At 46.7% G+C, this 22,622-nt stretch overlaps 1 protein-coding gene across 1 annotated transcript in view; it reads left to right on the forward strand.

Moving 5' to 3' along the window:
- Positions 1 to 22,622, forward strand: part of LOC116985533 (syntaxin-binding protein 4-like) — a 91,883-nt gene that overhangs the window by 5,751 nt on the left and 63,510 nt on the right. The window contains exon 2 of the mRNA XM_033040307.1: positions 12,567 to 12,640. Within this exon, the coding sequence (XP_032896198.1) occupies positions 12,567 to 12,640 (74 nt within the window). The remainder of the gene's footprint in view (positions 1 to 12,566; positions 12,641 to 22,622) is intronic.

The raw sequence follows: 22,622 nt of genomic DNA on the forward strand, positions 1-22,622 counted from the left end.
AGTGTGAGTTGAGGGCAAACTCGCCAGAACTTGCGGATTAGATCGCCGCAGTGGGACAGCCCCTTTAGAGTACTTAGAAGCACTTCCAGGAATGAGTTGTGAAAGTGCAGATTCCTTCAGGAGTTAGATAGCAGCGGGAAAGAAGCTGATCTCAAGTCTGGACATGAGCTTATGCCCTCCTGTATCTTCTCCGCGTTGGTTGAAGGGACAAAAGGGAATGGCAGGGGTGGGAAACAATAATTTCAGCCTTACTCATGCAACACCCCACAACGATGGGCTGGCTGGGAGACAGCGACGGGACCTAGGCCGTGTTTACCACTCTCTGCAGATTCAGGCAGTCAAGAGCAGAGCCCTTACCACAGATCCCTTTAGAATATTTTCAACAGAGCATCTGTAGGAATTTGACAGAATCCACATGATCTTGCTGAATGTTCTAAGAAAGCAAATATGCTGACTCATTTTCGTCATCATTAATTCAGTGTGATGGGACCAGGTTGCTGTTGATATGGATGCCTAGGAAGCTGTCTACCATCTCTACAGCAGCTTAATTAATAACGACAGGGTTGTGTTCACCCTCTCGCCTCCTCAATTTGACAACTTGACACTGTGTTCTTCATCTTTTCCCTGCACTTCATCTCATTGTTGTTGTAGATTGGGCCAAAAACAGTGATATCCTTGGCGACTTTAAAGATCATGTAGGCGTTTTACTGGGCCACACCTCATGGGTGTAGATGAAGTGGAGCAAGTGAGCACACAGCCCCCAAGGGGCAGCAGTGTGGAGGGTCAGGGTGGAGTAGGTGTTGTGATCAATTCCAGGTATCTGAGATCTACCATTTAAGATGTCCAGAAGTCAGTTACAGATGGAGACCATAATGCCAAGGTCCTGAAATTTTGGGACGGCCTTATTTGGTGTATGGTGTTGAAGGCTGAGCTGTGGTCAATGAATAGCATCCTGACATAGGTTCTCATTGTCAAGGCAATCCAGGGTTGAATGCAGTGCAGGAGAGGTGGTGTCCTCTGAAGCCCCATTATTTTCTGTTCACAAATTGCAAGGGGGCCAGATTGTCTGGAAGATTGGCACAAATGTGGGCCATAACCAACATTTCAAAGCAGGTCAATATGAGAACTGCTGATTCAATTCAATGATTCAATGATACATTATTTCTACACGTACCTAGGCAGGGCTGGATTTACGTATAAGCTAGACAAGCTTAAGCTTAGGGCTTCAAGATCTAGGGGGGCCTCAGCTCGCTCCACCAAGGTGTATAAAACTTTTGACATTGTGGCGTTGTTACAAAACCTGCCATCAGTGGCGCTGTGTGATAGTGGCATTATAAAACCTACCATCGGTGGCGCTGTGCTTGCAATTCCGGAGGCTTTGGTGGTGCGGGGGGGGGGGGGGGGGGGCGTGTTTAAAATGCAGGTGAGGTTTATGTATCGTTGTGGAGAGGAATTTGCTCAAAAGATGCTTGGAAGTGCAGGACAAAGCAAAAGGTATGTAGTTTATTTGACCCTTTTCACCCGCCGCATCGGGCCTACCCACCTCCCCACCACACCAGGCCCTATCCACCTCCGTGCCACACCAGGCCCTATCCACCTCCGCGCCACACCAGGCCCTATCCACCTCCGCGTCGCACTGGGCCTACCCACCTCCGTGCCGCACTGGGGCCTACTCACCTCACTGCCGCATCGGACCTGTCGAACCTGGCCGCCCCACTGCCCATCCTCCCACCGGGACCTCCCACGCTTTGCCCGCTGACCCCCGCCAGTCCACCGCCCTCCAGCAGCCCGCAGCCGTTGCCTTACCTGCAGCCTGGACTCAGCACCGGGCCTGAAGTTTCCACGCTGCAGACTCCAACTCCCCTGAGTTTGACTGTGCTGGGTCCTAGTGCTAGTCCCCCCAACCCTGGTAACATCAGTGGCTGTTCCACTGGGTCTTCCCCATTCCCCTCGAAGCATGTGACCCCAGCTCTTCCCCACCCACACTACAGTCCTCATACCCCCCTACCCCCTGACCACCCACCACCTCCCCACTAGACATCGCCTTGGCCTCACTCCACTCACCCGCCTTCCTCCGGCTCCAACCCCTATCCCTGCTGTGTGTTCACCATCCCCCCCAGACCTCCCACTCTCAGATACCAAATGGTCTGTCCTCAGCAGAGTCTTCAGCTTTGTCCCCCTCCGTCCCCACCTCAATGGGTTCTGCGCCAGCCGCGATTTGGAGCTCTTCTTCCGTCGCCTCCACCTCACACCGTTCTTCCATGGGAAGGAGTCCTCGCCCCCATTGATGATCCCGTTTCCCCCAATGGACCCCCCTCATGACCATTGGTACAATGAAATTTGGGGGTCACCATCCGACGTCGGAACGGGAGAACATTCTCAGCGGCTTGGAATTCCGAATCAGCCACTTCCTACCGGAGACCGCAGCTCCCGCAGTCCACAGGCTGAACTGGGCGGAGATTCACGCTGGTGGCCCTCGGCAAAGGGTTCCCAGGGCTCCGAGATATTGAAATCAGCACGGCCTGAGGCGGGGAGCTCCGCAAACCACAGCTCCATGATGTTGAAGCAGCAGGCCCAACACTCTAGAACTTCAAACGGCGATCAATCCAATGTGTATTTTAAAACCAACTGTTTAATGACAACATACAGTAGGATCTAAAAGTGTCACACTGTCACTGTTGGGTAGTCATGATCCTCTAGTCGTGGGGTGTGGGATTGGGAGGGGGAGGCCTCACAAGTGAAATAGGTTAGGGCCTCTCTTCATCTAAATCCGGCCCTGTACCTAGTTACAGTGAAATGTTTTGTTTTGCACACAACCTGGTAAAATCATACAGCAGTCTGTAGACAAGATTCGCCATGTTTCTGGTTCCGACAAAGTTACATAAGTTCACTGAATGTTCATGTCTTCTCCCTGCCGCTGCTTGTGACAGCAGGCGGCCCCCTGCCGGGTCCCCCCTTTGTTCTCGGTGCCCCCCCCCCCCCCCCACTGGATCCCCCGTCGTTTTCGGTGGCCCCTGTCGAGATGGTCCAACTCGCTCTCGACGGTCCACCTGGAATGATACAGGTTTGCCTGAAGCAGTGGGTACAGGAGACTGCTGAGGGGAGAAGTGTCAAGGGCCTGTCCCACGAGCATGCGACTGCATGCGGCAAGTGCAACCTATCGTGGTCGCTTGAGCCGTACGGCCTCGCGGGGCCGGTCCCATTTCGATCGCCGGAGCCGTATGGATTTGTGCGGAGCTGGTCTCGACATCGAGCATGGCTCCGAAAAACTGACACTGTCTAAAAATTCCACACGGCAACGGCCTGCCGGCCCGCAGCCACATTGAGGCCGTACGCACCGCCTCGACGGGCATACGCAGCGTCTTGATGCCTTACGCAGCGTCTTGATGGCGTACGCCTAGCGCGAACTTCCCGCGGGCTTCGCTCAAACTTCACGTCAACTCGTACGGGATCACTCGACCTCCGCGCGGCCCCCGCTTCCGGTTTGGTCGCGCTCGCCGCATGCAGTGGCATGCTGGTGGGACAGGCCCTGTACGGGGATCACTCGACCTCCGCGCGGCCCCCGCTTCCGCTTTGGTCGCGCTTGCCGCATGCATGCTCGTGGGACAGGCCCTTCAGCAAAGGCTGCGGTCAATTGATTGGTACACAATTTCAGAACCTGCCCAGGGACACCATCCAGGATGGCCATTTCCCGAGGGTTTACCCTCATGATAGCTGCTCTAAGATATGTCTCTGGGACAGAGCTAGCATTGGAGGGGGGGCACATTGAGGCACAGTGCTTGACTGTGCTTGAATTAAAATTTATTTAATTCACATGTTTAATCAATAATGTTTTATTATTAATGTTTAATGTTTTATGTAACATTCCTAACTGTCATAGTATGTCAGGTTGTCACTTGCGGGCGGAGCACCAAGGCAAATTCCTTGTATGTGAATACTTGGCCAATAAACTTATAAACGTATTCATTCATTCATTTATTCATTCATGGATAGGACAGGTTTGGAGGGATATGGGCCAAACGTGGGCAGGTGGGACTAGTGTAGCTGGGACATGTTGGCGGGTGTGGGCAAGTTGGGCTCAAGAGCCTGTTTTCACGCTGTATCATTCTATGACTCTATGACTCGAGTGATTGAACGTTAAATAAAAATATGCTGGAGAGAAGGAGCCAAAATCCCCATCATTTCAATTGCACCCCCATCTCTGACTGCCACACTTCCTCGAGAAACAAGGAAATGCAGATGCTGGTTTGCAAAAAAAGGCACAAAGTGCTGGAGTAACTCAACAGGTCAGACAACATCTCTGGAGAACTATTTCTGAACCAAGTCCACCATTCTTGCCAGAAACGACAATTTATCGTATATCAACTGGGTGTAGGTATTTACTCATGGGGACCACAAGATGAAATAGACATAGGAAGCCAAGAGACAGACCCCTCAGCACCATGCAAAGGGACATTGATATATTTCTGCAGTGCTTGCAACCCACTTACTAGCATAGTATTTGAAGGCACAACAAACTATACCTTAAAATGTAATGTGAGAATCACTCCAGCATTAATTCATTTTGGATGAAGGAAAGATTATGTACCTTGTTTTAGCTTTCCTTTGTTGGAATTCAGTGCTCATTTGTTCCTCAGTGACGATCATAGAATCAGTACCACACAGGAGGCCATTCGGCCCATCCTACTCGCGCTGGCTCTTGGCTTTTTAGTTCCTTCGATGGACCATTTGCGATGAATATTTCTTCTCAACAGAACCCACCATCAACACATCTGCAGATTCCAACTGCATACTCTGTAAGAATCTTCCTCGTGCCACTTTTAATTCTCTTCCTCTTTATTTTATACCAGCTATCCTTAGTGCAATTATTGCATAATTGTATATACCAATCAAATGTTTCGCTCTCCACATCTTCTCTGTTCTATTCTTGTATATATAATCCTTTATTCCGGGGGGAAAAAAGACTATGGATAAACACAGCAACTGCAAGGCTGTTGGTTTAACCTTTGAGCTTGGAGTGTTTTGAGAAACAATGATCCTATGCAAGATTAATAATAATGTGGAGGTAAATCTGATTAATTACCTATGCGACGGGAGCACCGTGAGCCGGCAGCTGTTCGTCCTTTCAACTTTTTTTTTAGTATGTCGAAAAGAGTGTTTTAGTGTGTTTTAGTGTGGGGGGAGGGGGTGTGAGTGGGGAAGAGGGAAATGTTTTTTAGTCGGTGGAATGCAACTTTTCTCCCAGTCGCATTTTCGCCCTCCCTCGCGGCCTAACAGCTTGGATTGGTGCAGCCTCTCCCAGAGTCGGGCCCAGAGCTTCAGCAGCGCTGACTTTCCATTGCGGAGCCGGGTGATCCCTTGCCGGGGATCGCCAGAAGAAATGCTCCGATCGCTGGCCCGCGGACTATAACATCCTGAAGCCACGGTCTGCGGAGCTTCTAGCCGCGGGCACGGCTTGGACTTTCCATCGCGGAGTCTGGGATCCCTTGCCGGGGATCACCGGAGAGAAGCTCTGACCGCCGGTCTGCGGTCTATAACATCGTGAAGCTGCGGTCTCCGGTAGGAAGCGGCCCATTCGAGACCCGATGTTGGAGTTTCGAGCATCCCGACGAGAGGGCCAGTACATCGGGCCGTCCTTAGTGGCGACTGCGGAGGGTTCATGGCCCTGACCACAGATGAACAAATGGGGAGGACTGACAAAGTTATTGCCTTCCATCACAGTGAAGAATGCTGGTTCCACTGTGGTGGATGTTCATGTTGTATTCTATTGTGTATTATGCTCTTTTTGATTGTGTGGCTGCATGGTAAGTCAAATTCCACTGTGCCTTAATTGGTGCATGTGGCTATAAATGTGAACTTAAACTTAAACTTGAACTTGAACTTAATTAACGCAAAGCTGCACAGATTAGATCATTTTTGTAGCCACATTTTCAATGAGGTAACACAGTTGATGAGAGTAATGGAATTAATGTCTTGCACATAGACTTCCAGAAACCTTTTGATAAGGTGCCACTAAATGCGACTATCGGTATAGCTGAAGCACATGGCCCGAAAGGGACATTGAGAGCATGGATACAAAGTGGGCAAATTAATGGATAGCAATGGGTGGCTGGTGAATGGTTGTTTACCAGAATGAAGGGAGGTCAATAAACGTGCCCCAGGGGTCGGTGTTAGGACCATTGTTTTTTTATCCACGCTAATGTCCTGGACTTTAGGGTGCATGTCTCGCTTTCTGAATTTTGTGGATGATGCTAAATAGGGCAGTATTGTGAACTGCAAATGGTGATAGATTGCGGCAGCATATGCATCGGCCAGTGAAAAGAGCAGACATGTGGCAGACAATAGCTTTTGCACTTCTCTGTAATTTCCCTTCATTCTTGCTCCTCCGTACCTTTCCCACTCATTGGTGACGGCCAAAACACACCCAGTGGGTCAACGTTCCTTCTGCACCAGGCTCTCTCTCCAGTATTCTAATACTGCCAGAAATAGGCAATCTGTCTCTGAAACCATGCCAGGCTCTGGCAGTTTGCCAACTCAACTGGGGAAATATCAAAGACATAATTTCAAGCCAAGCTTTCAGTCTCCTTGTTTAGAGACGAGTGAATATCTACCCTCTCGGATCGTCAGTAGTTTCAACGCTCAAAGGCAAAATATGGCTCTGGTCAAAAAAGGAAAAGATACGTATACATATATATAGGATCTTCATCATCTGGCAAGTTGGCTGAGGATTGCAAAAACCGAGGAGTGCAAAGATTTACAGAGAAGTGTAAAAACTATTGTTTGGTTTTGGAGAACTTTAATTATGATTTAATGCAGATAAGTACAAGGTGTTGCAGTTTGGGACCAGGTCAGGACATTCACAGTGAATGGTAGAACCCTGGGGAGTGTTGAAGAGCAGAGGAGTACCGGTGGCATCACAGGTGGATGGTCAAGAAGGCTTTTATTAATTGGCCTTCATCAGTCAGGGTATTGAGTATAGATGTCAGGACGTTGCATTTGGAGGCTGCATTTGGAGTATTATGTTTAGTTTTGGTCATCCTATTATACAATGTCATTAAAATGGAAAGAGTGCAGAGAAGATTTATGAAGATGTTGCTAGGATATCGAGGGCCTGAGCTATAAGGAGAGGTTGGGCAGGCTAGGACTTTTTTTGGTGCGCAGGAGGCTGAGGGGTGATCTTATAGAGGTATATAATATCTTGAGCTGACTAGCTAGGGTGAATGCACAGATTATTTTACCCAGAGTAGGGGAATCAAGAAGCAGAGGGCATAGTTTTAAAGTAAGAGGGGCAAAGATTTAATAGAAAATTGAAGAGCAACTTTTTCACCCAGAGGATGGTGCATATATGAAATGAGCTGACAGAAGAGGTAGTTGAGGCAGATGTTTAACATGATCTAAACAACACTTAGACAGAAACTTGAATAGGAAAGGTGAGAGGGATATGGGCCAAACACAGCCAAATTGGACCAGCTTAGATGGGGCATCTTGGACGAATTAGACGGAAGGGCCTGTTTCAATGCCATATGACTATAACTTTGTAATCCAGCACTGGCAATTTGATTCAAAGAGATAAAAGGGAAACAGTAAATTAAAACTTTTTTATTCAGAAGATTGTAAAGTTCCAAGTTATATTAATCTCTGTGTAAGGACAAGCAAATAATGGTTCCATCCAGAAAAAAACATAATTCGAGGACAGATAAGGGGAACCTTTTCTCCACATAGGACACATATAATAAGTAAGTAAGTAAGTAAGTAAGTAAGTAAGTAAGTTTATTGGCCAAGTATTCACATACAAGGAATTTGCCTTGGTGCTCCGCCCACAAGTAACTACATGACATACAGTGACAGTTACGAATGACTCAGAAAACACTAAACATTAATAATAATAAAACATTAATGATAAAACACCATTGATCAAGCATGTGAACCAACAAAATACCAGATCAAAGGGAGGCTACAGATTTTTGGCTGTTGAGTAGAGCAACTACTCGTGGATAATGGACACTTAGAATGAAGTGTCATACGCTGCTGTGGAAGGAAAGATCCGGCAATAATTGAATCAGCAGCGGCAAGTCTTTTGGAAGGATGAATTAAGATGGGCCAGTGTGCTATTCTCATCCATTAGTATCCTTTAATCTTGTTATATGCTGCTGCTAAGGTCACTCACAAGGACTCGAGTCTTGTTCCATAGCCCCGGGTGTTTTTGTCGTGCCTCAGTGACCTCATGTGTACGCACGCTTCAGTCCTGACTTCCTCGCAAGTGCATTTACTTTCTTTGGTTTTATCGAACAGTTTGTTGGTTTTGCTGACTCCTGTTTTACCGTGATTTAGGTTTTGCCTAAGTTATAGTCTTGTAAAATTGGTGGGAATTTGTTGCGGTAAACCTTTGTTGAACCCGCACTATTATATTCCTCTGGTAGTGCTTGGAAATGCTGTGTTATGTATCTGTCAGTTTGTGGGTTGGTGTCAAACAGTTCATGCTGAAAATAATGACACCACTCTCACAAATTCCCAACCACGTCACCTCTTCCTCAAATTAGCAAATAATGTGGGATACAGTTTCCTCTCTGCGCACAATTGGCAACAATGACGTCAACTGCAATTCAAAATTGCGAGTTTTCAGAATTTAATAGGTTTCTGCTTCAACTCCCTCGCACAAAACTCCATTTAAACATCATTCAACCAACGTGATGGACGAGCAACTTAGAACACTTGTGATTTGGAGGATTTTCTGACTTTTACCATTTACCTTTGTGTCCTTAAGTCTGGTGGTCTGACACTATCTACTGAACTCAGCCAAAATTGGGCTTTTCACACAAAAAAAGAGGCATTTTTGATCATTATGTAAAAACAAGGAACTGCAGATGCTGGTTTATAAACTAACACACAAAGCCCTGGGGTAACTCAATGGGTCGGGCAGCATCTCTGGATAACATGGCTGGATGGTCACCTATCCATGTTCTCCAGAAATGCTGCCTGGCCTATTGGGTTACTCCAGCATTTTGTGGCTATTTTTGATCATTAGTCTGGTCCTTGTGAGCAACCTAGGACTTTCAATAACTTAAAATCAATTTAACAGCTACAGAAAAAGTTAGTGGATTTGTTGATATGAGGTATTCAATTACTTCATAACTTTTTTAATATTCAAAAATCAAGAAGTATCAATAGTGACCTGGCATCTTGACAAATGTTACAGGTTATTTTTAAGAGGCTCCTTAAAACCCTACAAACAGACACCATCAGCAACAGCAGCAATATGATCAACCGTGCAGCTGTGTGTATGGACAGAATGAGATTGTGCTCATGGATAGCACGAAATGACAGGATAGCACGGCAGGTTTTTCACTCAGTACAAGTAACAATAATAAACCAATATCAAAAGGATGGCGGTAGAGTTGCTGCCTTAGAGCGCCAGAGACCCGGGTTCGATCCTGAATACGGGCAATGTCTGTACAGAGTTTGTACGTTCTTCCCATGACCATGTGGGTTTTCACAGGAGCTCCGGTTTCCTCCCACACTCCAAAGACATACTGGTTTGTAATTGGCTTCAGTAAGCATTGTAAATTGTTCCACGTGTGTAGGATAGTGTTAACGTACGGGAATCATTGGTCGGTGTGGACTCGACGGCCGAAGGGGCTGTTTCCCCGCTCAAACTCTAAACTAAACTAAACGTGAACTAAACTAATACCAACATTGTGAAATTTAAACTGATGGTGGAAGATCAGCTTGGAATTCCTTGCTCTCTTGCTCCTGTTATTCAGTCTTGGGCGAATTTTATTGCAAAATCTAGGACAACTTTGCAGAAGCACCAGATCTTTCCGTTTTAAAAGCATCCTTAACTTTGGAAAAATTGACCATGGTATTCAGCATGTTGAATACATTATTCAACGTACTGTAGCAGGTGTGCATTGGAGCAATGGGGGAGAAGTTACAGTAGATGGTCACTGAAATCACTTTCTAGCCTCCGAACAACCCTTCAGTTAACGTAATGCGCCGTTCTCTTTCTACCTCCAGTGTTGTGCCTTGGTGTTTTCCCATGGGAATCTCCCACATTTGTGCAAAGTGCAAAGAATGGAAGTCAGAAATTAGGACAGAAAGCCAGGAGACCTTTGGGGCTCCATGCAGAGAGATATGCACTCCTTCTACAATGGAACCCCACACTCAATCCCCTTATTATCACAGCATGTGTTAATATTACACACTATTCCCAGATATCTCTATGCATTATCTGCATTCACATTTAAATCAGTGTCATTTTTAAACGCATTTATCTTAAGTTCAAAATATTGATTAAACTAAAGCTTTAAAAAAAAACACCTACATTCACCTCCCTTTTCTCTGCAGGTCGATGATCCTGTTCAATACACCAGCCTGCAACTTGAGCTTGGACTTCCTTAACCTCCTTCACCCATTGTCATTTGATGGATGATTTATCCATCAAAAACTCGGATGAAGCACGCACACAATTCATCCAAGTTTTTCATTCTTGGAAGAATTATGCTGGAAAATGCAGGATGATTTGTCAGAAACACGGGCTCTTTTACTTTAAAAAGCAATGGAAACATTTACAATGGTATTTAACCCCCTCAAACCCCATGAGAATTATTGTATTAGAGCAGTTTATATATTTTTCTGAATGAGGTACATTTAAAATAGTGTCTAAAGGGGGATAGAGAGGTGGAAAGATTTAGAGAGTACATTTCTGAGCTTAGGCCTTTGGTAGATGGACACTAATAGTAGAACACTTAAATCCAGGATGACGAGCATTGCAACATGGAAGTGCAGCTGGCAGACCTACCTCTTCACAGCTCCAGTATTCCAGATATATTTGTGACATCCATTGTCATCTGTGTGGAGTTTGCACCTTTTCCCTGTGACTGCATGGGTTTCCACTGGGTGCCCCGATTTCCTCACATAGCCCAAAGATGTGTGGGTTTGCAGGATAACTGGCCTCTGTGAATTGCCCCTATTGTGTGCAGTGTGGAATCTGGGGGTGGGGCAAGAGTGATGTAGTTAATGGTTATGTGGGACAGTGGGAATGAATGATAATGTATTAGTGTAAGTGGGTGTTTGATTGTGATCGTGGGTGAAAGAGTTTTTTTTCTAATGCTGTATGACTAATTTATTTTACACTTTCAATATTACATAAATCTCTGTCGTATCAATGGGGGGTTTTCCATTCAACACTCCACAGGTGTCTATACTTATAGGTGAAGATGCACCTAACGTGTGATGTATGTGGAGAGAGTGCAGGTAAAAGAGGCCTGTACTTACTCAGCATTTTTTATCACGTATTAATGACATTAAAACAAAGAAGGTTGGAAATACTCAGTAGAACAGGCAGTATGAGAAGAATAGGATTAATATTTCATCAGAACGTCATGTGTAGGAAGGAACTGCAGATGCTGATTTACACCGGAGATATACACAAAATGCTGGAGTAAAGGGCCTGTCCCATTTGCGCGTCATTTACGTGACAGGCCGGTAGTGACTGACGCACGACAGTCGCGCGGCAAGTGCTCTTGAGGGCCCTGCTTCTTTTGGGAGCCATTTGCGATGTCGTTCATACTTAGTCCGATCTCTGTGGCAAGGATTTTCCCAGTGAAAATCTTTCAAAACTACGAGCGCTTTATACCCAGGTGGTCACGTGGTGCGGCGCTCAAATGACACACAAATGGTGCGCCAACAGCGTATGGGCGGCCCATGGTTACGAACGTTGACGCACGGTGACGCATAATAAATTAGCATAGGCAATGTTCGTGTGTCACCGTGCGTAACCATGCGTCACCACTCGCTACAGGTACGCCGTCAGTACGTCAGTGTGCGCAAGGGATATGTCACGCAGGTGGTGCGCCAGGATTTTGAGCATTCCAAAATCCTGGGACGCCACGCGTTACCGCGCGTCACTGCTTACGCCACCACGCCTCACTATGCGCCATGCGCACGTTACGACACGCCAACCAATTTTTAGGATGTTGCGTAAATGACGCGCAAATGACGCCCAAGTGGGAAAGGCCCTTAACTCAGTACATCTGGCAGCATCTCTGGAGAAGAAAAATAAGTCGAGATCCTTCTTCATACTTCACTGCCTCGTCACCTATTCCTTTTCTCCAGAGATCCTGCTGAGTTACTCCAGCATTTCGTGTCTATCATCAGAACATCATAAATTCGATCTGTAACATTAACGCTCTCTCCATAACTGTTAATTAAAACAGGAATCAGAGATTTTCAGCAGTTCCATGGTCAGCCAAGCAGAGTCTTCAACATGAATCATTACTTCTGTTTCTTTCTCCACAGTTGCTGCCTGACCTGCTGAGTATTTCCAGCATTCTTTGTTTTTATTTCAACAGTCCCAGTGGTGGACAGGCACAAGTCTCCCGAGTGGAAATTCTAGCTCACAGTATGTGATGGCTCCTATCCCTCCAGGTTTCTTGTCCTCCCTTTCATTCTGTACAGTTTTCAGTGAAAGTGTCCCCTCACTGAACTGTGCACGTTGTACCTTTTCATTCAACCTAATCACAAAATAACATTGTGGACTCAATCTTGGTGCATTTCTTCTGTTCCAGGACATTGCTGGGCCCCTATGGAGTAGACCGGAGAGTGCATTGCGTAGACTTTACAGATTGCGAAAATGGACTGGGTAAGTGACCTTATGATCGGTACACATTGCACAAAAAAAGGGTTTTCTGCCTGGTGTGCTAGTCATAGAGTCATAAATCATTGCAACAGGCCCTTCGGCCCAACTTGCCCATGCTGACCAACATGTCCCGAATAGACTAGTCCCACCTGCCCATGTTTGGCCCATAAACTGTTCCTATCCATGTAGCTGTCTTGATGTCTTTTACATAGTGTTATAGTACCTGCCTATGAGTGAAGCACCACCTTTTGTATTAGAACTTGTGTTATTCATAAATTATCCTTTTTGCTCCTGGGCAATTATCTTTCTTGCTGAAGTCTGAATTTTACGTAATGTTTTGTTTCAATATTTTTTTTATCTGTGGCACAGGATGAAATTTTCCATGAATGTTATGCACCTATTTAAAACTGTTGCATCAATCTTCTCCTGCACACTCCCTTTGTGTTTAATTCCGACTTATGAACAAGTCTCTGTCATGGAACCACGGCTTAACCTGGGCAGTTGTTGGAATCAAATACACAGGACAAGAAGTCCCTTGTGCCAATAGGTGGGGAGCATTTCACGACATTCGTTGATTGTTGAGAGTGGTAGACGCTCAACATCGGTGGGGGGTGGGGGGGGGTATACGTATATCTTGGCCTGGGTAACCTTCAGGACAGTTGGGCACAGGACACATCATCAGTAGTGTACCCCTGCATCACTGGGTGTTTCGGCCTTTTAACACTATACACCCTCCACAAGGGCGGCCCGCTGCAGGATGATCAGCCCTCAGCGCGTGTCCCGTGTCAAACCGTCCCAAAGATTCACCCTGAAGTAATTGGGGCCCAGCATGGGTCTTTCCGCTTGAGCCAAATCCACCGGCTGCTTCTTTCAGCCGCCTCTGAGAGTGATCTTATGGTCTTCCGCAGAACCTGACTGTGGATTCCAAGCTCCTTCAGCAGTCTGATGGTAGATGACGCAACAAATCCTCTGCATCCCACTTCAACTGGATAGACTTTGGTGTTCCAGCCACGCTGCGTTGCCTCTGCTGCAAGCTCTGCGTAGCGCAGCTTCTTACGCTCATAGGCCTCCTCAACAGAGTTCTCCCATGGAACTGTGAGCTCTATGATGTAAGCAGTCTTCTGTGAAGGGGACCAGAACACCAAGTCTGGCCTGAGGTTGGTGGAAGCAATTTCAGGTGGAAAAATTAGTTGTCGACCGATGTCCGCCAGCATCCTCCAGTCGCGGGCCCTGCATAGGTTTCCTTCTTCTGATCTGGTGGAAGGATGTTTAGATGTTTTCTGTCCTTCTCGGACAAAGGTTGTTGCCCTTAGGGGGGGGGGGTTGCTTGCTCTCGGAGGCAAGGAGTTGGTCGCACACCGCCTGTTCTCAAGGCCAGGCTTTTTAGTACCTGATTATGCCGCCACGTGTATCTCCCTTGCGTGAGGCTGGTCTTGCAGCCTACCATGATGTGTTTGAGGGTCGCTGGAGTTGGGCAGAGGGCACAGGTTGGATCCTCGCCGTACCACTGATGGAGGTTCTTTGGTGATGGAAGCACGTCATAAGTCGCTCTGATGATGAAGCTGATCTTGCTTGCTTCCATTTCCCATAGTTCTTTCCAGCTGATCTTCCTCCGCTCCACACCTTCCCACTGCATCCATTTGAGAGACCGCCTTTGCACTTCTTGCGGCCTCCTCCTGTCGCCGCACCTCCTCGACCACCAATGTCCTCCGCTCTGATGTTGTGGCCTTTCGCCAAGTTGGTTTACTTGTCGTAAGGCCAAAGCCTCCTCTTCCCTGCTGGACTTGCCCCACGATGTCTTTGTGCCTCAGGGCTGATGAAGCTTGCTGTACTGCATCAGATGGTGTCCACTTCCGGCCAGTTACTAGGGGCGGCGCAACAGCACTGATGGTCTTGTCTCTAGAGTCCCTCAGTGTCATCTGAAGTCTTACTTTAGAACACTTGTATTCCTCTGTTAGACTAGTGAGAGGTAGTTCCAGGACCCCTTTGCCATATAGACCGATGTTAGTTAGACATTGTGGGACCCCGAGCCATTTCTTCGCGCATGAAGTTATGGTTCGCTCCAACTTCTCCACAGTTGTTATTGGGGCTTCATAAACGGTCAGTGGCCACATTGTCCGAGGAAGGAGTCCAAACTGTAGGCACCAGAGCTTCAGTTCCCAGGCAGTAGGGTCTGATTGATGTTCTCCAGGCCGTTGACAATTTCTTGCCTTAGTTGTTGCACCTGCTCTTTGTCCTTGAGACTTGCGTTGTACCATCTGCCCAGGCTTTTAACTGGCTGTTCAGACACTGTTGGTATTGGGTCGTCACCGATACAGAACCTTGTGTCTCTAAGCACCCCCTTGACTATGGAGATGCTTCGAGATTTACTTGGTTTGATTTTCATTCGGGCCCACTTGATGTTCTCCTGCAGCTTTCCAAGTAGCCGCTTGGTGCAATGCTGCAGTAGTGGTTAGTGTGGTCATGTCGTCCATGTATGCCCTGATGGGTGGCAGACGGAGCCCAGCCCTGATTCGTTCACCGCCCACCACCCATTTTGAGGCCCTGATGATGACTTCCATGGCCATTGTAAAGGCCAAGGGTGAGACTGTGCAGCCTGCCATGATGCCTACTTCCAAACGCTGCCATGTTGTACTGAAGTCAGCTGTTGTGAAGCACAGCTGCAGGTCTTGGAAATAGCTCTTGACCAGTGTGGTGATGAGCTCTGGTACATGGAAAAAGGCAACAGATTCCCAAAGGAGTTCATGGGGAACTGAACCAAATGCACTGGCCAGATCGAGGAAGATCACATGTAGGTCTCTCTTCTCCTTCTTAGCTGCTTGGATCTGGTGCCAGATCATGCTTGTATGCTCCAAGCAGCCCGAAAATCCTGGAATTCCTGCTTTCTGTACAGATGTATCAATGTACTTGTTTGTTACCAGATAGGTGGACAGCATTTGAGATACAATGCTGAAAAAGATTTTTCCCTTGACGTTGAGGAGACATATTGGCTGATGTCTGACGCATCCTTTTCTTTAGGTATTAGCACGCCGCCGGCCCTTCGCCACGCCTTAGGTATTGTTTGCTTCTTCCACACCACCCTCATGAGCTTCCATAGAAAGCGTAACACATCCGGTGCGTTCTTGTAGAGCTTGTATGGTACTCCGTTTGGCCCCGGAGCTGATGCTGCTCTTGCTCGCCGGACAGTGTTCTCTACCTCTTTCCATCTTGGAGGGCTGGTGTCCAGGTTGAACTCAGGTGGTTGAATAGGCGGGTTGTCATGTGGGATGACTAACTGCTCATGCCTTTTCGTGTCTTGGTGGGCCTTTTCCAGGTGTTCCTCCAATTCCCGTTTTGATGTTTTCAAAGTTCCACTTTTTTCCTTTGCGAAGAGGTCTTTGATGAACTTGAAAGGGTCTTTCTAGAACCGTGTTCTTGTGTGTTCTTTCTTCTTGCGAAGTTTCCTCAAGTTCTCTGCTTTTCGCAAGGTTGCCAATCGGCTCTTGATGTCCTCTTGGAGTAGCATGAGACCTTCTCTCTCTGCGTCAGTTGCTTTTTTCCATTGCTTTTTCAACTGTCTCCTCTCTCTGATTAGCCTCTCGATCTCCTGCTGCCTCCTGGACTTGATTGGTGTTGGTAATTTCTTTCCACCTCTCCCTTTACTCACCCCAAACCGTTCTTCTCCGTAGCTGTAGATTGTGTTGCCCATCCTTTCAAGCTTTTCCACTGCTGTGCCCGCTTGTTGCTCCAAGATATGTATAAGGTCACTGTTGACCGTCTCCCACTCTTTCTTTTCAACAGCTTTGGGCCATTTCACTCCAGGTTAGTGCCCTTTGATCTTTCCCTCCAATGGAGGTCTTTGTCGTTGTTGCGTGGGCTCCTCCACCGGCATTTCTGTGCTTGTATCACCCTCTTCAGTGACATGGGTGCTGATGCTCTGCGAACTTTGGTTTGAGTCCCGTCGCTGTGCTTCACTCGACTGATTTGACTGGTTGCTTCGTAAGAAGTACTGGTCAACGCGAGGCCCATGTCTCTGCTCTCTCAAGCACTTTTTCTTCCCTTGGTGGATCTTCAAGCCCTTCACTGATGTAATTTTCTCCCAACCACAAATGCACACCTGAAGTTTGTGTCCCGCAGTTGTTGTGGATGTCTCATGTGCCATGCTCTCCTTGTCCGTAGTCGTTTCCGTTCCTGGGTCTGTAACCGTGTTATCAATCGGTGAGCCATCTTCCGCCCCCGCTCTCGCAGGCTCTAGGGGTATTCTCTTTAATTTACTTTTAGTAGCATTTAGCGGGTGTCTCCAACTAACTGAAACAGCGTTGGGGACTGCTGTCATGGGTAGCTAGCCCATGACGGCCCCAGTGGGGTCTGTTCCCTCCTGTCAGCTGTCTCTCCAAGCTGTCACGTGGACTTTCCCATGTTGTCAGCTGTCCTTTCACAGCAGTCACTGGACGAGTCCAGATTATCAGAATCAAATACACAGGACAAGATGTTAAGAAGTCCCTTGTGCCAATAGGTGGGGAGCATTTCACGACATTCGTTGATTGTTGAGAGTGGTAGACGCTCAACATCGGTGGGGGGGCGGGGGGTGGGGATACGTATATCTTGGCCTGGGTAACCTTCAGGACAGTTGGGCACAGGACACATCATCAGTAGTGTACCCTTGCATCACTGGGTGTTTCGGCCTGTGAAGCACCACCCTTTGTATTAGAACTTGTGTTATTCATAAATTATCCTTTTTGCTCCTGGGCAATTATCTTTCTTGCTGAAGTCTGAATTTTACGTAATGTTTTGTTTCAATATTTCTTTTATCTGTGGCACAGGATGAAATTTTCCATGAATGTTATGCACCTATTTAAAACTGTTGCTGCAATCTTCTCCTGCACACTCCCTTTGTGTTTAATTCCGACTTATGAACAAGTCTCTGTCATGGAACCACGACGTAACCTGGGCAGTTGTTGAAATGTACCCCATCGCAAACACTGGGTTTAGAGGGATATGGGCCAAATGCAGGCTGGTGGGACTAGTGTAGATGCGATATGTTGGTCGGCATGGAGATGTTGGGCTGAAGGGCCAGTTTCTACACTGTATGTGACCTTCCACTCACAATAGACTGAATACTGAACAGATTGAGATACCATGGTTGCATACTTTTTATTTAACTAAATCTCCTGAGCCTGATCAGATACATCCAAGGACAGAAGAACTTGCTAGAGAAGAACTTGCATGACCATGGCTGAGATATAGGAAGCATCATCGGACATGGGTGAGATGATGGAATACTGGAGTGGCTATTGTGCCTCCTTTTTAAGAAGAGCTGCAAGGAAAACCCTGGGAATTATAGGCCAGTGAGCCTAACATCTGCATAGGAAGGAACTGCAGATGCTGGCCTTGACCCGAAACGTTACCTTTTCCTTTTCACCAGAGATGCTGTCTGACCCGCTGAGTTACTCCAGCTTTTTGTGCCTTTCTTCAGGCTAACATCTATGGTAGGCAAGTTACTGGGTGGAATGTGAAGGATAAGATATATCTGCAATTCAATAGGCAGGGGCTGATTAGGGATAGTCAGCATGGTTTTGTACAAGGGGGATCATGAGTGTAATTTGAGTAACCAAAAAGGTTGACATGGGCAAAGACGTGGACATTGTCTATGTGGACTTCAGCAAGACTGTTGATAGGGATATCCAAACTTCTCAATCTGCTTCCCTGCTCATCCTGAACATAATCACTCCACCATCAGTATCTACGCCACCAACTACCAAATGCCTAAATCGCTCCAACTCTATTTACCCCTGAAGATCCTGCTTAAAACATTAATCACTTTGAAACTTTTAATCAAAAATCAAAAGTCACGAGTGTTTTAAATTGTCAGGGGTCAATGGGCCAGGACAATGAAATTCTTACCAGCTGCACCTTTACAGGCACAATAAACACGACGTAACGAATAAACTTACAATAAACCATCTGTATTCAAGATGAAGCAGACTATGATAATATCTAGTACAAACATATTTTTCTCCTCTTTCTAACCCAGAAAGAGGGGGACAAATGGACCTGTCGGTGTTATTCAAACCAGGAGGATCCATCTTGGCTGATGCCAATTATGAACCAGCAAAGATATGAATCAAGAACAAGAGTAGGCCCCACTCCATTCATAGACACAAATGCTGGAGTAACTCAGCGGGATAGGCAGCATCTCTGGTTAGAAGGAATGGGTAACGATTCGGGTCGAGACCCTCCTTCAGATTCTGGAGCTGGGTCTTGACCCGAAACGTCACCAGAGATGCTGCCTGTCCCGCTGAGTTACTCCAGCATTTTGTGTTTGTCTTCGGTGTAAACCAGCATCTGCAGTTCCTTCCTACCCACTCCATCCATATTGATTTATTCTTAAATTCACATCGCATCCACCTGAGGTAAACTTTCACCCTTTTGCTTAAAACAAATCTATTTGACACTGTCTTAAAGATAATTACCCCTTGAGAAAATTCCAAAGAATCACTACCCTCTGAGTGGATAAAACATCCCATTACTGTCTTAAAGGATGATTTATCTTAATTTTTAAAAAGTGACCCTTAGTTCTAGGTTCTCCCACAAGGGGGAACCTTCTCTCCACATCTACCATGTCAAGACCCCTTGGGGTTATTTGTGCTCTCTCATTATTCTAAACTCCAGTGGATACAACAAGCCTCACAATGGTTTCTTATTAGACAGCTCACCCAACATGGGATCTTCACAGTCCGACCAGTTCAAAGACTTGTAACAAAAGGAAGAAACTAAAAGCTGAGCTTCGTTAATTACAAACTCATTGGAACCTGGGTAACTTTTACCAGGCTGTTTAGAAAATACTTCATGATGAGACCAAAGATAGACACAAAAAGTTGGAGTAACTCAGCGGGTCAGACAGCATCTCTGGAGAAAAGGAATAGGTGACATTTCAGGTCAAGACCCTTCTTTAATTCCCTTTCATGGATCTGGTTTTTCATTTGTAAAGGGCCTGTCCCACTGTACGAGGTAATTCAAGTGCTCTCCCGAGTTAAAAAAAAATCAAACTTGTGGTAAGCACGCAGAATGAACGTAGCGGGTACGTCGGAGCTCAGGACGTCTCTTAGCGGCTCATAACGCTAATGGCAGGTACTCGGGAAATGCGGTAAGCTCGTGAAGACTCGTGAAGATTTTTCAACATGTTCAACTTGAGAGCCCCGAGTACGTACGAGCGGTTATTACCGTAATTCTCCGAGTTTGAATCAGGGGAAACTCGGGAGAACTCTTGAATTAGCTCGAACAGTGGGACAGCCCCATTAACCCCCATTGGTTATCAACCCCCCTTGGTTATCTAACCCATGAAAAGAAAAATACACAACAATATTTATTCAGCTTTCAGTTTGATCAAGTGTTTAACTGTCATATGGACCAAAACAATGGACATCCTTACTTGCTGCAGCTTTACGGGCACATTAATAAACACAGGCTCATTTAAGTAATGTCAGAATTTATTCTATTCAAATATTCTGTTGTGTTCTGCCTGTTGTGACCCTGATTATGGTCAACAGATGTATTCTTTGACTGAAGGAATTTGTGTGCTGACCATAATTGGATACCACAACAGAAAGAACATAACAAAATATTTAAAATAATAGAATGTCATATTGCTAAATGAACATGTGACTCTAGCACTACTTTGATTTATCAACATACTTTAATTGCATTATCATGGTTTAATTTATCATTTATTGTATGTTTCGCTGTTATGGTCAGTAAGAATTGAATTGTTTGTTTCATATCTGGTATGTATAATAAATAAACACTTTTGAATCTCTTGAATCTATTAGAACATAGAACAGTACAGCACAGGAGCAAGCCCTTTGGCCCACAATTTCTTTGCTGAATATGATGCCGGGTTAAACTAATCTCCTGTGCCTGCACGTGATCCATATCTCTCCATTCATCGCCTTTCCATGTTCTTATCTAAAAGCTTTGTGGATGCCACAATTGTATCTGTCTCCACCACCAGTCCTGGCAGTGAGTTCTAGACTCCCACCACTCTGTGTAAAAAAAACTTGCCCTCCATTAAATGTTGCCCCTCTTGCCTTAAAGCTCTGCCCTCTGGCCCTTGCCTTTTCCACCCTGGGTAAAAAGTCCTGACTGTCTACGAGACTGATCACCTAATTAAAACAAGTGCAGAGGCAGATGAAGGGGGAGCTGAAGCTCCCTGGCCATGCCAGTGACTGGTTTTGATTCCAAAGAATATGCGGAGTTAGGAAATTAATTCTGTGAAAACACTAGAGAACATAGCTTCAAGGTGAGCGGGACAAGGTTTAAAGGAGATGTGCGGGGCAGGTTTTCCTGTACAGAGGGTGGTCTGTGCCTGGGTGGTGATGAAGGCAGATATGATAGCGGTATTTAAGATGCTTTTAGATAGGCATTTGGATATGAAAGGAATGGAGAGATATGGATCATGTGCAGGCAGGCACGGAAAATGCTATCATAATATGGGGGGGACAGGGGGGACACACTTTCTTGGCAGCCATGCGCGCATGCGTTCACACACACGCACACGCACGCACGCACGCGCACGCACACGCACGCACGCACGCACGCACGCACGCACGCGCACACACACACACACACATGCGAGGCTTCGGAGGCTCAATCCAGCGCTAAATGCAGTTCAACTCTGCCTGTCTCGCCGGGTTAACCTACACCCCTGCCTGGACTGACGGGACACCAGCCTGGAGTCGTGGAGCTAGCGCTGCTTCTCCGTGCTGGCTGTAAACCTGGGCTGTTGTTCCCGTAAGTCCAGGCAGGGCTGTAGGTTAACCCGGCGGGACAGGCAGAGTAAGTAAGTAAGTAAGTTTATTGACCAAGTATTTACATACAAGGAATTTGCCTTGGTGCTCCGCTCACAAGTAACAACGTGACATACAGTGACAGTTACGAATGACTCAGACAACACTAAACATTAATAATAATAAAACATTCATGGTAAAACACCATTGATCAAGCATGTGAACCAATATACCAGATCAAAGGGAGGCTACAGATTTTTGGCTGTTGAGTAGAGCAACTACTCTTGGATAAAAATTGTTTTTATGCATGGCTGTGGCAGTTTTGGCAGTCCGGAGTCGCCTTCCAGAGGGAAGTGATTCAAAGAGTTTGTGGCCAGGGTGAGAGGGGTCAGAGATGATCTTACCCTGGCCCTTGCAGTGTACAGTACATCAATGGAGGGAAGGTTGCAGCCAATAACCTTCTCTGCTGATCGGACGATTCGCTGCAGCCACCGGTGTCATGTTTGGTGGCTGAGCCAAACCAGACCATGATGGAGAAGGTGAGAACAGACTCTACGATGGCCGTGTAGAATTGGACCATCATTGCCTGTGGCAGGTAGACAAAAATGCTGGAGAAACTCAGCGGGTGCAGCAGCATCTATGGAGCGAAGGAAATAGGCAACGTTTCGGGCCGAGACCCTTCTTCAGACTGATAGATGGTGGGGGGGGGGGGGGAGAAGAAAGGAAAAAAGGAAGAGGAGGAGCCCGAGAGCTGAGGGAAAGCTGAGAAGGGGAGGAGACATCAAGTGCTACCGGAAATGGGGGAATTCAATATTTTTGCCACTAGGGTGCAGACTGCCCAAGCGGAATATGAGATGCTATTCCTCCAATTTCCGGCGGTGCTCACGCTGGCCATGGAGGAGGCCCAGGACAGAGATGTCAGATTCAGAATGGGAGGGGGAGTTGAAGTGCTGAGCCACCGGGAGGTCAGGTTGGTTAATGCGGACCGAGCGGAGGTGTTTGGCGAAACGATTGCCAAGCCTACGCCTGGTCTCACCGATGCAGATCAGCTGACATCTAGAACAGCGGATGCAATAGATGAGGTTGGAGGAGATGCAGGTGAACCTCTGTCGCACCTGGAAAGACTACTTGGGTCCTTGAATGGAGTTGGGGGGGAGGTAAAGCGACAAGTGTAGCATCTCGTTCCCTGAAGATTGAGGACATTTCAGATGCCCTGGTGT

Source organism: Amblyraja radiata, chromosome 22 (genome assembly GCF_010909765.2).
Source record: "Amblyraja radiata isolate CabotCenter1 chromosome 22, sAmbRad1.1.pri, whole genome shotgun sequence".
Classification (NCBI taxonomy): domain Eukaryota; kingdom Metazoa; phylum Chordata; class Chondrichthyes; order Rajiformes; family Rajidae; genus Amblyraja; species Amblyraja radiata.